Here is a 14,203-nt window from a genome sequence, read left to right on the forward strand (position 1 = left end):
GATGTAAATACCCTCAAATTAAAGCTGGAAGTCCACAGTGAAGCACATCATCTGATTGTTTCATATCAAGTCCATTGTGTTTGTGTAGAGCCACAATTATGAAGATTGTGCCCAATGTCCAAATATAGTAAATGGACCTAACTGTTGTAGCATGGAGAAATAACGGATAGGGTTAAAAAAAAAATGTCCTGGTGACTTTACTTGCATGAGACTGTGTCTCTGCATGAGAAAGGAGTCTCAGGAGAGGCGAGAGTTAAAGAAATCTTCACTTTTTTTATTATTTATCACACATTTAGAAAATGAACCACACTATACAAATGTCCACCTCGCAGTAATGATGCAGGTGACCTGCGTGGCCCGACAGCCCTCCAACGAAAGACAACTTACATCCCCCCACCCCCACCCCATCAGATCTGAGGGGTACGTTTGGGATTGGGCGGTAACACTTGCCCCACCCGTCCCACCAATGCTGCTTCAGTTTAGTCGCATACATAAATTACAGGACCAGCGTTGTTTTCATTCGTGTGGTCGTACGGTGGACTGCATCGGCGACTTTGCTTTGTTTTATTTTGTTTATTTTTTTGGTGTCACCACGATGCAGGTAGGCAGTAGCATGCAGAAAAACCCTTGGGTGCGGCTCTCCTCTGATTGGCTGGAGGCTAATTCGTTAAGTTTGCGCTATGTAAAGAGGAGTAAAGTTGTTTTTTTTGTCTCCCCCCCCCTTTCTTAGAAGTCTGTGGTTCTTATTTACATGATGAGAACATGGGAGAAAGAATGTGTGTATGAGTCATAGAGATGCGTCATTTCCAAAGAAGGGGCGAGTGTGTTTTACGGGGTTTCCTGCTCTAAGCGGGGAGGTCATGTGGTCGTAGGTTCCTTCATCACTGAGGCGAGAGCGACAAAAAGGGCAGAGATTGCCCCCCCAGAGGTCGTCGTCGTCCTCTCCTCAGCATGGCTGCGCTTCTCAGACACATTTACAACATCTCCGCCAGTCAGAGGGATCCACACTTTATTACTGAGACATTAAAAGAAAAAAAAAGAAAAATAAAATGAAAAGAGCCGTGGCGGGTGGGAGGGGCGGGGCTTAGGCCAGGTAGCTGTAGGTGTCTTTCTCTCCGTCGACACGCTCCAGGTACTCCTTCTCTATCAGAATGTCGATGCATTTCTGACCACAAGAGGGAGACAGGAAGGTAATGTCAGACTGTGAACACCACAGAAGAAGACAGAAAATCACAAGGAGCACAGCAGTAATCATTCTCTGACTGTGATATCCATTATCCAAACAGAAATGATAATATAATCCTAAATATTATATATCACTATTACCAAAACCATCTGAGTGCACTTTTTGCCTCATAACACCTTCCAATGACATCATTAATTGCACATGAAATTGATGTTTCGATATAAATATTGATATGACCATAATTCTTTTATTGTTAAATTACTGAAATAGCAATATGATTATAAACCCTGCAGCCTCCATTTTACTTGTTTTATGCGTTTTGGAAGTCATCAAATGATAAAATAAGTCCTCAATGACCAAACAGTGATAAGATAAAATAAAAATATCTGCGAGGGTGAGATGGGTGGCTTAGGCTGGAGATATACTTGTTTTTAACCACGTGTTTGCATGCTGGCTGCCTCGCATATCCTGCATCCGTTTGGAGCGTACATGTAGCATTATTTTCAGTAGAACATGCACGACCGACGCTCCAAATGGACGCAGGGTACGCACACGAGCACATAGTTAAAGACGAGCTGAACCCAAAAATAACTATTATTTTAGTTCACATACCTGGGTATTCAGTGCACCTATTTAATAATGTATGCTAAAAAAAAATAGAATCTTTAGTTTTTCACACTTTTTCACATCAAAAGTAAATTTTTCAAGATTTCATGCTGAATTCCACTTGATTTGGGGGCAGAACATGCCAAGACTGGCCAACGGCAAATCCAGTCCCCAGAATTGTCAAATCAAATCATCGAATGATATGGCCCGCCTCTCAACTCTCTATCATCTCAGACAAGATTTGTTTTCAGATGGGTTTCAGTCTAATACGTCTCCGAGCCTCGCGCCTCATGGGTTCAGGCCGTCTTTAAGAAAGTATATCTCCGGCCTAAGACATCTCAATAGAGTAGGGCAGTGGTTCTCAAAGTTTTCTTTTCCCTTTCACTGATTTCTGAATCCAACTACCCCATTTATCCGACTACAACATTTTGCTTAGAAAACTGGAAGAGAAAACTATAGCATGATGCAATGAATTAACGATAACCCACCTTTTGAAGAATCTAACATTACAAAATAAGAAATTGAGTGCAAGAGTTGCAATTGGTGCCTCCTGAGCAGATTTATTTTACGTTGAATTTATTTTCACGATTTATTCTTAGTTTTACATTTTTCCTCCTGTAGCACCTCCACGTACCTCTAGGGGTACATGTTTCACCAGTTTGGGAACCACTGGAGTAGGGCTGTGTGTGTGTTACCTTGATGACGGGGACTCTGGGTTTGAAGCGGGAGGACAGCTGGTTCAGGACTTCAGCCAGGAGCTGCTGGTGCTTCAAGACCTTCCTCATCTTCATAATCCTCACAATGGCAGCCTGCGCATGCACACACACACACACCTCGCTCATTAGTGCACGTTCATTACAAGACACAGAAATCTAGCCTACTACAACTGAACAGCAGTGTATAACCGAAGTTACTTCCTCGTTTGCCATGTGGTGCATGCACACTGCACACAGTGCATGCACTGTACTGATGACTGCACACAGCGCATGCGCCACATGGCAAACGAGGAAATAACTTTGGTTATACACTCTCATTAGTTCGCTTACACTTGTTTTGTTCTCAGTGTGGATTTACTATGGAAATTGACCGTTTGACATAACTTTGGATTCTTATTTCATCACAGTGTGTACACGAGTCACAACAGGTACATGCGAGTGTTTATGGCGCTGTTGGAATGTGCATTTTGGGGTGACTGAACCGAAGTAGGCTAATATCCCATTGACTGCCATTGTAGTGCTAAGCTATTAGCATTTGAGGGCTCTACTACAGTTTGTATGGCATGCAGATTGAAAATAAAGCCATGTACATTCTAGTTTTAATTAGGGATGCACCGATTGCGATTTTGTTGGCCGGTTCCGATTTCCGATTTTTGAATAGTCTGACTTGCCGATACTGATTTTTGACGATTCCGATTTTCTTTCTAAGAACAATAATTGACAGCTTACACACACACATTTTTGTAACTTTGTTTGAAAATTAAGATTCATATAACTAAATGATAATATGATAAAATCCAGTAGCCTATATCGCACAGCTATCATGCATTTACTTTTCCAAAAGAAAACGGGTGCAACAGAACATCAAAATGTGATCCATGGACATGGAGTTTATAACCTGGCTCCAGACCTTTGAACGCCCACTCCACAGTTGTGGATTTGGCTGTTCTTGAGTATGCGTATGCGTCTTTTTTTATCTGCAAAGAAAACCTTGCACACTGAGTCCGACGCGTTTTATTATGTTCGTCATTCTATTTGCAATACGAAACAAATAGTCTCTCCTGTATCCATGTTACAACATGACTGACAGGCAGCAGCGGTGATGTGGAATGGAGAAGGCAGCTGGCAGCAGGTCGGGGAATGGTTATATTATACTGGACACAGGGCTCCATCAATGCTCACGTTCACCCGTGTTCACCTCGCCAAGCCGGCTGTGCGCTGTGGCGGGTTGCTGGAGCACCGCTTCCCGGGGAGAGAGAGCAGAGAGAGAGGGGCCAGTGAGGTTGAGCGAGCCGCTCAGACTGGACTCCAGCCGAGCGGGACTCGGCCGCACCTCTGTCTCTGCTGCTTATTTTCGACTTGCATGTGTGACGAACTGCGAGCTTCGTCTTCTTCACTTCACTTCTTCACTGACTGACGGTGAACAATTTCCACACCGAGGAGGATATGCTGGCGTGTGTGTGGTGTGGTGGCTGCCTGTCTCGGTGCTTTGGGGTGCGCGCACGTCACGTGAAAAAGGGGGGAAGCCAACCAGCACACAGAATCAGATATGTAGACTGACCGGCGCAGGTCACCAGTTGAGGCCAATCAGCTGAAAATCAGCCATTTCCGGTCACGTGCCGATCGATTGGTGGATCTCTAGTTTTAATATAGACAATATGGCAAAAGTTGGCTTATCCCTTTAAGATCATTTTAAAGATTTTGTAAATCAATAGTGACATCACTATTCCTGATCGTACTGAAGGCTCCCAGACAGACCCCGGTTAGAGGAGCAGCCACCTGTATGAGGAGTTTGCGATCCTCCTCGATGTTCTTGTGTGTGGTCTCCTGCTCCTGCTTCTGCTCCGTCTTCATGGGGACGTTGATGTTCACCCTCAGCTTCTTACTGTCGGGGAAAACAACAACACTGCTCAGGGCCAAAACACCAGAAATCTAAAACCTGAGTCAATGCCTGAAGTTCATCATTCAGAATATAGATTTCTAATCACTTAAACTGTAAACCAGGGGTGTCAAACATATGGCCGGGGGGCCAGAACCGGCCGGGTCCAATCTGGCCCACAGGATGAATTTGCAAAATGTAAAAATTGCTCTCAGAAGTCCTTCAATCCAATGTGATGCATTTGTGAAGGCTAATGGCTCATTTATACTCAATTTTCATACGTAAATAGATGCGTCCGTTTCAAACGGTGTAATCGTCACTGCCCACATACTTCCATGCGTCTTTCACGTTGGTATTTTCACATTGGTATCATGTTAAGCAATGCATTCACCAGTGGGCAGTAGAGGGTCAAATGCATGAGTGTGTGTGTGGTTTTGCTGCGTTTCATGCGTATCCGTAAGCTTTCAGATGACGGACAGAAAACGCACAAAATGAACGCAGAGTACAGACAGAAGGCTCTGTCCGTCTCCGTCTTTAACGTAGTGTATAATTGGGCCTTAAAGGGATAGTTCAGTTTGTATGCAGTGGGGTTGTATGAGGTACTTGCATACAGTCAGTATACTACATGCAGTAGAATGCAGCCGGCGTGGTCCCAGTTTAGAGAAATGGAGACCAGCTGCGTCACGCAAGTAGAGCTGTCTGCTGAGGGTGAAGGGGGCCATGAGCAAGAATGTTAAAAAAACACAGAAAAAATACATACAACAGTTGGGAAAGCAGAGGGAGAAGACAAAGCGTGCGCTCACTTCTTGTATCCGAGGAAAAGCTTGATCAGGGTGTCAGGTTTGAACTCCACCTCGTCCACGTTGGCGTTCTCGTCCTCTAAAACCTGACGGACAAACAAAAGTTTCAGTGAGGTCATTTCCACGTACAGAAAGCAGCTAAACTCACACCTGAACGCCCGTTTCAGTCAGCTGATTGTCTCTAATGGGGTCCAGCCTGCCTTCAGGAACACAAGACTGAAGGATAGTCTTTAAAAAAACTCCCCCTTGCCATGTTGGATGGTGTCTCTCTTAGCAGTGCTCTGATGAAGACTCTATTTGAACCTGCTTTGTGACAATAAATACTTTCCTCAACGTTGTCATTTAGTTACTCTCACTATAGATCAGTCTAATGGAGGGGGGTGGGCAGTAAAGCACTGTCACTGAAGTATGTGATATTGACTTATGTTGTCAGGTGCTTTACAGAAAGCAGAGGTAGGCAACAGCACTCGAATTAGAGTAAATCTTGAGTTTTTTTATTAACTCATTGAGTGCCAGCCACTTTTGGAAAACGGATGCTCTCAGTGCCAGCCCTTTCAGAGCGTTTTCAGTGATAACTCGAGGCCCACAGAATATTGTGTGATATTACTATGTAAACACCGAACACGCCCAAAGAACGATGAGACTCTCTTGTATCATCAGCAAAAAAAAGTTTATTGATATCATTTTCCGTTCTTTAGTTATGAGCAGGAGAAGATAGGTTGGTTTCACTAAAAACAGACGTTTCAAACTAGAAGCTAGGATAATGAGCATTTTGTGAAATGAAGCATTTCAAGCACATCACTGACTCTGAAGCTAATATTTTCTGATGTAGTGACACGTCAACACCTGTTCTTGCCTTGTTCACTAATTCTTTCTTTCTTGTGTAGAGTAGGAGGTCTGACAAATGACGGCTCCAACCTGAAACCCTCTCATAGCTCCCTGCTCTACTTTTGATATTTAGTTTTTTTATCTTACTTTGATAAAAATTTAAGGTATTTTCTATACCTGTGATATTTGTTTTTTTGTGGCACTTTACTGTAATATGCTTTATGATTGTTTCTTTGTTTTTCTGTATTCCCTGTGTTACACTGTTTTTTCAGTTAGTCTGGTAGGTCCCTTCAGTGGGACTCAGCCTGAGAACTACAAACACCAAAAACTACAATTCCCAGAAGGTGTTGCTTCTACCTGAGTGTGCACAGGTGTTCGGCATACTGCTGATGATCAGAGCAGGAGTCTTAACCTGCCTGTCATTTGTGATCTGTATGCTCTGATGAAGGTCTTGCCGACCGAAAGCTCACCATAATAAATGTGAAATCTGTACAGATTCAAGTGTGCGGAAATTCCTTTTATATTTGTAACTCTAGTTATTTTCCCAGCACCTTGGCCAAGACTTGGCTGGGTCGAGCGGTGGCCCTCCCTCTGATGTAGTGACACCTCAAAAATAATTTCCTTCAATAAAACAGCGAAAACAAAGGAATTTTGATAGCAAAATAATATTTTTTAGCTGCAACCAGCAGCGCTGGCCCCTGCGTGCGCAGACCCTACACCTTCTTGCTGGTCTTGATTTACAGTTGGTGGGCATCAGGTATTCTAGCTTGTTTGCCAATCTGTCCATCAAGCCTGCTGTCTGGGTCGGTGTTGTATGGTGCCCTGCGTGCCCCACCCCCTCAACTGCAAACTCCTCCGTGGGAGTGTCTCTGGTGGCTCTCTGCTGCACGTTTGCTCTGCACGTTTCAAAGTGCGCTGCACCCAGCTTTTTCACAGCGTTCCGTCGTTTTTGTCGCTGGCTCCCAGCGCTTCCAGCTGAGAATGATTTGGCTTTTCAGAAAGACGCTGGTGTCGGGTTGTCCTTTTCTGGCAACTAATCATGTGGAGGGGCTATCGCAGCAGAGACGGAGGGGCTCAATTGTGGGAGCAGATTGGCTGCTGTTCACAGCTAACGTTACAGCATTTCCGTTTCCCCACACGGCTTCTTCTACTCTTTTTTCTCATCTTTCTCTAATCCGGAGAGCACTGTCGCCACCTAATGGGTCCGTAAAATAGCTTATACACCTTCAAAATCCCCCATACTTTTACAGGAGATGCATCAGGCTTTAATCCACGTCCCACCGTCAAAAAACGCAATTGACGACTTTAGTCGTCATTGGCACTCTACGTTACTATTTGAATTGACGACTTTAGTCGTCATTGGCACTCAATGAGTTAAGGGCAAAACAGACGCGTTTCAGCCTTAGGCCATCATCAGTGTACCTCCCTGCAACCTGCACCGATTGAGCTGCTTAAGACCTGGAGCTGTGCAAGCTATTCCCTTGCTGCTTTACAGAAAGCACCTGACACTTAAGGGCACCAAACACTTTAAAACATCTGTCACTTTAAAGTAGCAAATCACTTTATTCAAATTTTTGCATTAGACCTTCCTTGGACTGCAATCCTTGGATGTACTGTACTGTACTGTATGTAATGTTTTGTGGGATGGGGCTATGTGTTGTGTTTTGACTGTTATGCTGTGTTTGTATTGTTTTGGTCATGAGTAGACAGAAAATTCCTAACAACTTAGTTGTATGGCAATAAAGTATTAAATCTTGAATGTTGGGGGGAAAAAACATACATAACTGTGCTCCACCGCCCTCTAGTGGTCGATATGGAGAGACCAAATCACACATTTCAAGCTTTTCCACTGACACCTTTGACTGTGGCAAGCCATGCCATACCACACTGATTTCTGTTTCCATTTAAAAGAATTATGTGGCAAGCCGTGCCACGCTCAAAATGGACTTGCTCTGGAACGGGGCCAAAGTGTGCCGGACCCACCTCCAAATAGGCTGCCCAACCACAGCCATTACCCGTGATGACCCCCCTTCTCCCCCTCAGCTGTGCTACAAGCAGAGCAATGCGAAACTCTCATGTCTCAAGTGGAGAAAGACGATTTTAAAAGCCTCTGTGTTTTAGCTCTCAGCACTTTTGTAGCTTCTAACTGAATCTCTGTGGTTTGAGGTTTAGTTTCTCTCCTGTTTTTGTCCCCCCCCCCCCCCCCCCCCCCCCGATTTTTATCCCATTTCTATCCCCCGTTAGTGCTATTTTTTTATTTTTTTATCCTGGTTGCTGCTCCACCCTCTGCCAATCTGGGGAGAGCCGAAACTGGCTCCATGCTTCCTCCGAGACATGGGCAGTAGCCAGCCGCTTCTTTTCACCTGACAGGGGAAGCTTCACCGGTAGGACATAGCACGTGGGAGGATCACGCTATTCCAACGAGTTCCCCTCCCTCCAAACAGGCGCCCTGAACGACCAGAGGAGGCACCACATCAGCGACCAGGATATTGCATGTTTTGGTGAAGGGGGTTCCTATATGAAGGAAACCCCCAGGAGGCACGGGGAGAACATGCAAACTCCACACAGAAAGGCCCTTTTGACGACCCGACCCACCATGCTCCGATTCTCTCCTGTGTTTGGCTTTGTACTTTCAGATCTGCTTTTTTTTTAAGGATTTTTTGAATGATTTCTGTTTTTGAAGGACTTTTAAGGAAATTAAATGTTTCTCCACCGTTTCAGCTGCGACTCTTGACACAGCCATATTGATGCTGCTGCATCCTTGAGAGAGAAGCACATCAGTAAAGACACACCTTCAGACCTGTTATAATGGAAACACAAATCCCAGCCACTTTGGGCAGCCGCGCCAAGCCGTGCGAGGCCAGCTTTTTATATGGGAAAAGGACAACTAATGCAAATCAAATTCCCAGAAAGAAGCACAAATTTGCAATTTCGCCAGTTAATTGGCTGTAACAAATAGCTTGGAGCCTGGAATGACTCTTCAGTTAATAAATCACTTCTGACAGGCGGTCAACTCTCAAATCAGAAATGCCACTCATGAAAAAACATCACCACCATCAAAATAGTTAATGAAAACTGGCTACCATCATCATCACATCATCACTGGTGTAGAGGAGGAAGAGTTTATTGTGTTGCACTCACCAGCAGCTTGGACTTTAACAAGATCTGCAGGACTTGAACCAGAATATCCTGAAAAATGAAAAGACACGGTTTACAAATCAAACTTTTGTACCAAAAAGGCAAGATGGACAGTGAAAGAAAATTGTGATAGTTAGAGGTGCAACTAACAATTATTTTCATTGTAGATTAATCTATTCATTATTTTCTCACCGATTTATGATTAATAAATTAATTAGCAACTATTTTGATAATCGATTAATAATTATTGACAATTATGAATTGTCAATAATTGTCAATAGTTGACAACTAATCGATTAATCGTTGCAGCTCTAGAAATAATGACTATGTTTTTTTAATTCAATATCTCAAAAATACCATGGATCCAGTCAGTGAAACATTTTCCAAATATCAGTTTGTTTTAATGTTATGCTGGCAATCATTTTGTAGGAACAGGTGTCACTCCCTCCCCCCCAAAAGTGGTAGATATGTGATTTAGGATGCTGTGTGAATGTGAAGGTGGCTTGAGACTCGTACGGTTTTGATCTGCGTGCTGTCGGTGAGCTGCTGCACGGTGTACATGTCCTCTGTGTTGTACTGCAACAAGATGGCCATCTGGAAGGTGGAGGCCTGTAGAGTGTACCTGCAAACACAACAACACAACACACACAAGCCTGTATCAGTCACACTGCTGGAATACGGTTTCTCTCTCCGAGTCAATTGTGAGAGCGAAAGAGCCTTAAAAATACCTAAAATACACTCGAGCGTGCAGAACACCAGCTCAGAGCCAAACGCTGGCTCATATTCATGAATACGTTTGTTTCTATGCAGTGGGTGCTGTGTTTGTCTGCTACACCAGCCAAAACTAGACAACCCAACAGTCATCCAGAGCTCCTGTTCTATTATTAAATTCGAACTGAACCCAAAAATGACTTACCGGTATTTTCTTTTAGTTCAAATACCTGGGTATGCAGTGCACCTATTTAATAATGTATGCAAAAAAAATCACAACAATCTAATTTCTTTAGTTTTTCACACTTTTTCACATCAAAAGTTCATTTTTCAAGATTTCATTGATAACAGTAATGTACAGTTTGCTGACGTCACCTAGTACTATCAAATTTCTACCCCATTTCAACCAATCATATCACGACATGCAGCTGTCAATCAAATCTTCATTTCAGGATAATTTTCTCTTCCAAATGAAGTCGAAAATGGCGCCTAGTGCCTGTCATCTGGCAGAATTCCTATCCCATAAACTAACTACGGTACTAACTTGGCCAATTGTTAGAAACATGAACAAAAAACAAAAACTATAATCTCTAAGAATGCAAAGAAATGTAACTGGCTCGTTAAAACGCGCATTCCAGGGATATCGTATTTACAGCAGCGATAATGGCGCACGCATCCGAGAGCTTGGTTGTCAGGGGTCGCACTTCGGAGATTCCAGGCCGACGTGCTGCACTCTCCGCTCGGCAACACAAAGGCAGCTGGCTGCCTGTGGCTCGCTGAGCTCCACTCAGCCACCTCCCGTCAGCAGGCTCTTCCCGAGGGGGGCGCCACAACACACTGAATCCCACTCGATTTGGAGGCGGAACACGCCAGGATTGGCCAAAGCCCAATCCAGTCCCCAGAATTGTCAAATAAAATCATCGACATGATACTATGACCCGCCTTTCAACCTGTCATCTTAGACAAACTATGTTTTCAGTCTGAAACGGACTCATTATACACGTGACGAACAGGTTCAGTTCGACTTTAAGGGCTTTTTTTTGGCTGGTGAAATAGCCAAAGTGGCTGGTGAGTTGTGGGGTGTGGCACACGCACAAAAATAATCTTGTTATTTAAAAGGGCAGGAAATTAACTAAATTCACAGCCGTAAAGATAATTTAAATACAATTTAATATAAGTACTTTACTCTGAAATCCAGTGTTACAGGTCTGTATGTCTAATGAGAAGTCAGCCTGGTCATGAAAACCATATAAACCAAGATTTGTTTTTCCATTATCATGTTTAAATGGCAAAATGTATCTCCTGCTTCAATCTAGCTGGAATTAACAAGTCTACAAATTGTTAAGATTAACTTAATTTGATGAAACTGGCCTACTGAAATACAGTACAGTCTGGAACAACATCAGCTGATATAACCAGACAGAGTCAACGGTTTGACTCAGGGAAATGAAAAGTCACTCTTGTGGCCAGAGGAACAGCGCCCCCTAGCTGTGTATTCAATAAAAATACAATAACAATAAAAACAGCAGGGACTGATGTCACTACAGCCCTTTTCCCACATGCGTACCGGAAAATTACCTGTAAGGCAATATCGGACATTTCCCTTCACACTTCGGCTCGCGCATGTGAGAATCTATCAGCGAATTTGCCTGTATGTTGGGGGGCGGGGCGGCACTGCAGAGCGGGTGGGGAGTGACGTGTCGGCAAAACTCCGAATGGTGAAATAAGTTTGCTTGTTTATCCGTTCACCTGCGTCGCGTTGAAGCACTTTTTACAGACTGGCTTCGTTTGATGTGTCCGGGCTTGCCTTCGCTGTCGGCAACGTAAGCAAAATACTTCCACATTTCGCTTTGTGCATTTGCTTCGTCTGTGTCCCTGTCGGGCTGACTGAAGGAGGAGGACGGACTGTGGCCACAGAGAGCGAGCAGGCAGCAGAGAGGAGAGAGGGAAAATCAGCACGCCCACACATTATTATCACAAGATCATTTTGCCAGTTTGCTTTAATGTGCGCGAATGATTAGATTATGCCCGCTGGAACATTAAGCAACATGTGTACACCTCGCCCATGAGAGTGTCGCGGGAAATGACTGGACCCGTTCTACACTTAAGTCCGCTATCGCGCATATCCCTCTTCTGACTGCCTCGAAACTGGTGAAATCTCCGCGATGACGGGCTCGCGCTTATACCGGCACGACAACTTTCTCACATGCAGGCATTAGACCACGTTCCGGTCATTTAGCGGTACAAAGCGCATGTGGGAAAAGGGCTTACCTGTTCTTGAAGCAGTTGGTGACCAGCTCTCCTTTGGACAGGTGATAGAGCCAAGTCAGCTTCCTGCCACTGTGCCTGCTGGCGTAGAAAGCTGTGAAACGCTGATAGCTTCGCTCCAGCTGGACAGAGACACAGACAGAGAGACATGGAGAGAAGGAGAGTTAAGAGCGGTGGTTCTGGTCCAGGGTCAGTCAGTGGCCACAGCAAAATAAAGAATAGTTTAAAGGGGAAATAATTCTGCACGGGGTTGACAGTTTGTTGACAAATAGCAACAAAATACTTCACCAGGTGCTGAGACTTCAAATGACAGAAACCCACCAGGGGCAACGCTTGTTAAAAAGAGTGTTTTATCATGAAGACACCTGCCAGAAAGTTTTGTCAACTGCTGGAGTTGGCACGAAATTTGACAGAGGTGGCCACCTCCGAATTCTCTATTCAGGAAAAACCCTATTGGTAATAGTAAAATGGCACTCCTGGTTAAAAGAAAGAATAACAGCACTCTACAAAGGCAAACAGTGACTACTTCTGTTCTGTGTGCTTTAAAGACTAAAAGGTTATGATAACTATTAAGATTTCAAAGGAACAAAGTAAAGTATAGCCGTACATCTCATTTATGTCGACAATCCTTTTATTGGAAGAGCAGGAAAACGCTTGAGTTGTTTTTCTTCTTCAGTTTGCTGTTTGATCAAAGTCACATCCACAAAGTGTCCCCCCCCCTCCCTCTTTATATATATATATATATATATATATATATATATATATATATAGTGAGCTATATATCCTGAGCTATATATCCTATATATCCTGAGCTTGAAAGCAAGGTCGCCAGCGAATTTCTTTTTGGCGTTTTTTTCCTCATTTTAATTTTAATTTAGAATTAGGATTAGACTGTTGTGATGTCATTATTCAGTTTTAACCATCAATAATTGTTCCTTTTCTCATTAACAAAATGGATGTGATGTCATTTAGCCTCCACATCCCAGTTATTTTGCGATAAAGGAACGCACGTTTGGCCGCAGGGCGTGCTGCGTGGACGCTGTAACACTGAAGTGAGCCTGTCTATGTGTCTTACCTCAGAAGGCAGAGCGAAGGTGCAGGACTGCTGGAAGGGCCAAGACCCCGAGCTCAGAACCTGAATACTAAAGTCCACTGTAAACACACACACACACACACACACACCAGTTTGAGTTTACAGCCAGAAATCCCTGCAACATCCACTTGTCCTGTCAAAGAGTCTTTCGTTCCTTCATTCCTCACTCAATCCAAGTTGTTCTGGATAAGAGCCTCAACTAGCTTCCCTACAACAATTTAAATTATTATATTATATTATAATATTTTTTTTAATTATAATTAAAATTATTTAAAGCAGCTACGAGCAACTTTTTCGATTGTTATTAAACAGTATAAATTTAATATCAATGCATCACATCTTACCTCTAATAGTCGACGAGACCAAAGCCGTGTGTATCTGAGATTGCTCCCTTAGGTGATTATTAAGTCTATAGTCTGCCTAAACTCGCGCCAACAGGGGGCTCTCTAGAGCGACCGGACCGGGTAACCCGGAAGTGAAACAAGGAAGTGAAACGCAGCTGCCTTCCAACGCCGTTTGCGCTGCCTAGCAACATAACATAAACAATGTGAACGCCACGCATACTCGCGGGAACATCTCTCGTTATATTCTAACAGGTTTTTTGGAAGTTATTTTGTGGTTATGGCCGAAGTGGCTGCTGCAAACCGTTTCATTTCACTTCCTGATCTGCCCTGGCTACAGACACACTAACACTGGCCGATTCACTCGGGGTTCAAGCGAGACTACTCTGCGTTGCTCTCGTCGCCTATTAGAGGTAAGATGTGATGCATTGATATTAAATTTATACTGTTTAATAACAATCGAAAAAGTTGCTCGTAGCTGCTTTAAATGGTGTGTGGTCACTTACAGTCTAGAGGCTCAGAGTTGGTCAGGTGCTTCTTGAACTGTTCGTTCAGGTCTTTGCTGACGCCGATGTCCTGGAACATGCGCTGCAGTTTGGACGTGTACTCGAACCCGCAGGCTTGCTGTGGGAGGAGA

General features: G+C 43.8%; 1 protein-coding gene across 1 annotated transcript in view; it reads right to left on the reverse strand.

Annotated features, from left to right (window-relative positions):
- Positions 1-299: 299 nt before the first annotated feature.
- The window catches only part of LOC310771288 (cullin-1-like), a 59,325-nt gene continuing 45,421 nt past the window's right edge, over positions 300-14,203 (reverse strand). Inside the window, exons 14-22 of the mRNA XM_083631899.1 lie at positions 14,073-14,190; positions 13,208-13,284; positions 12,136-12,254; positions 9,670-9,775; positions 9,157-9,204; positions 5,191-5,273; positions 4,288-4,393; positions 2,488-2,601; positions 300-1,165 (exon numbers count right to left, since the gene is read on the reverse strand). Coding sequence (XP_083488025.1) covers positions 1,085-1,165; positions 2,488-2,601; positions 4,288-4,393; positions 5,191-5,273; positions 9,157-9,204; positions 9,670-9,775; positions 12,136-12,254; positions 13,208-13,284; positions 14,073-14,190 — 852 coding nt within the window. The 3' untranslated portion in view covers positions 300-1,084. The remainder of the gene's footprint in view (positions 1,166-2,487; positions 2,602-4,287; positions 4,394-5,190; positions 5,274-9,156; positions 9,205-9,669; positions 9,776-12,135; positions 12,255-13,207; positions 13,285-14,072; positions 14,191-14,203) is intronic.

This window comes from Poromitra crassiceps, assembly GCF_964638095.1.
Source record: "Poromitra crassiceps genome assembly, chromosome: 2".
NCBI lineage: Eukaryota > Metazoa > Chordata > Actinopteri > Beryciformes > Melamphaidae > Poromitra > Poromitra crassiceps.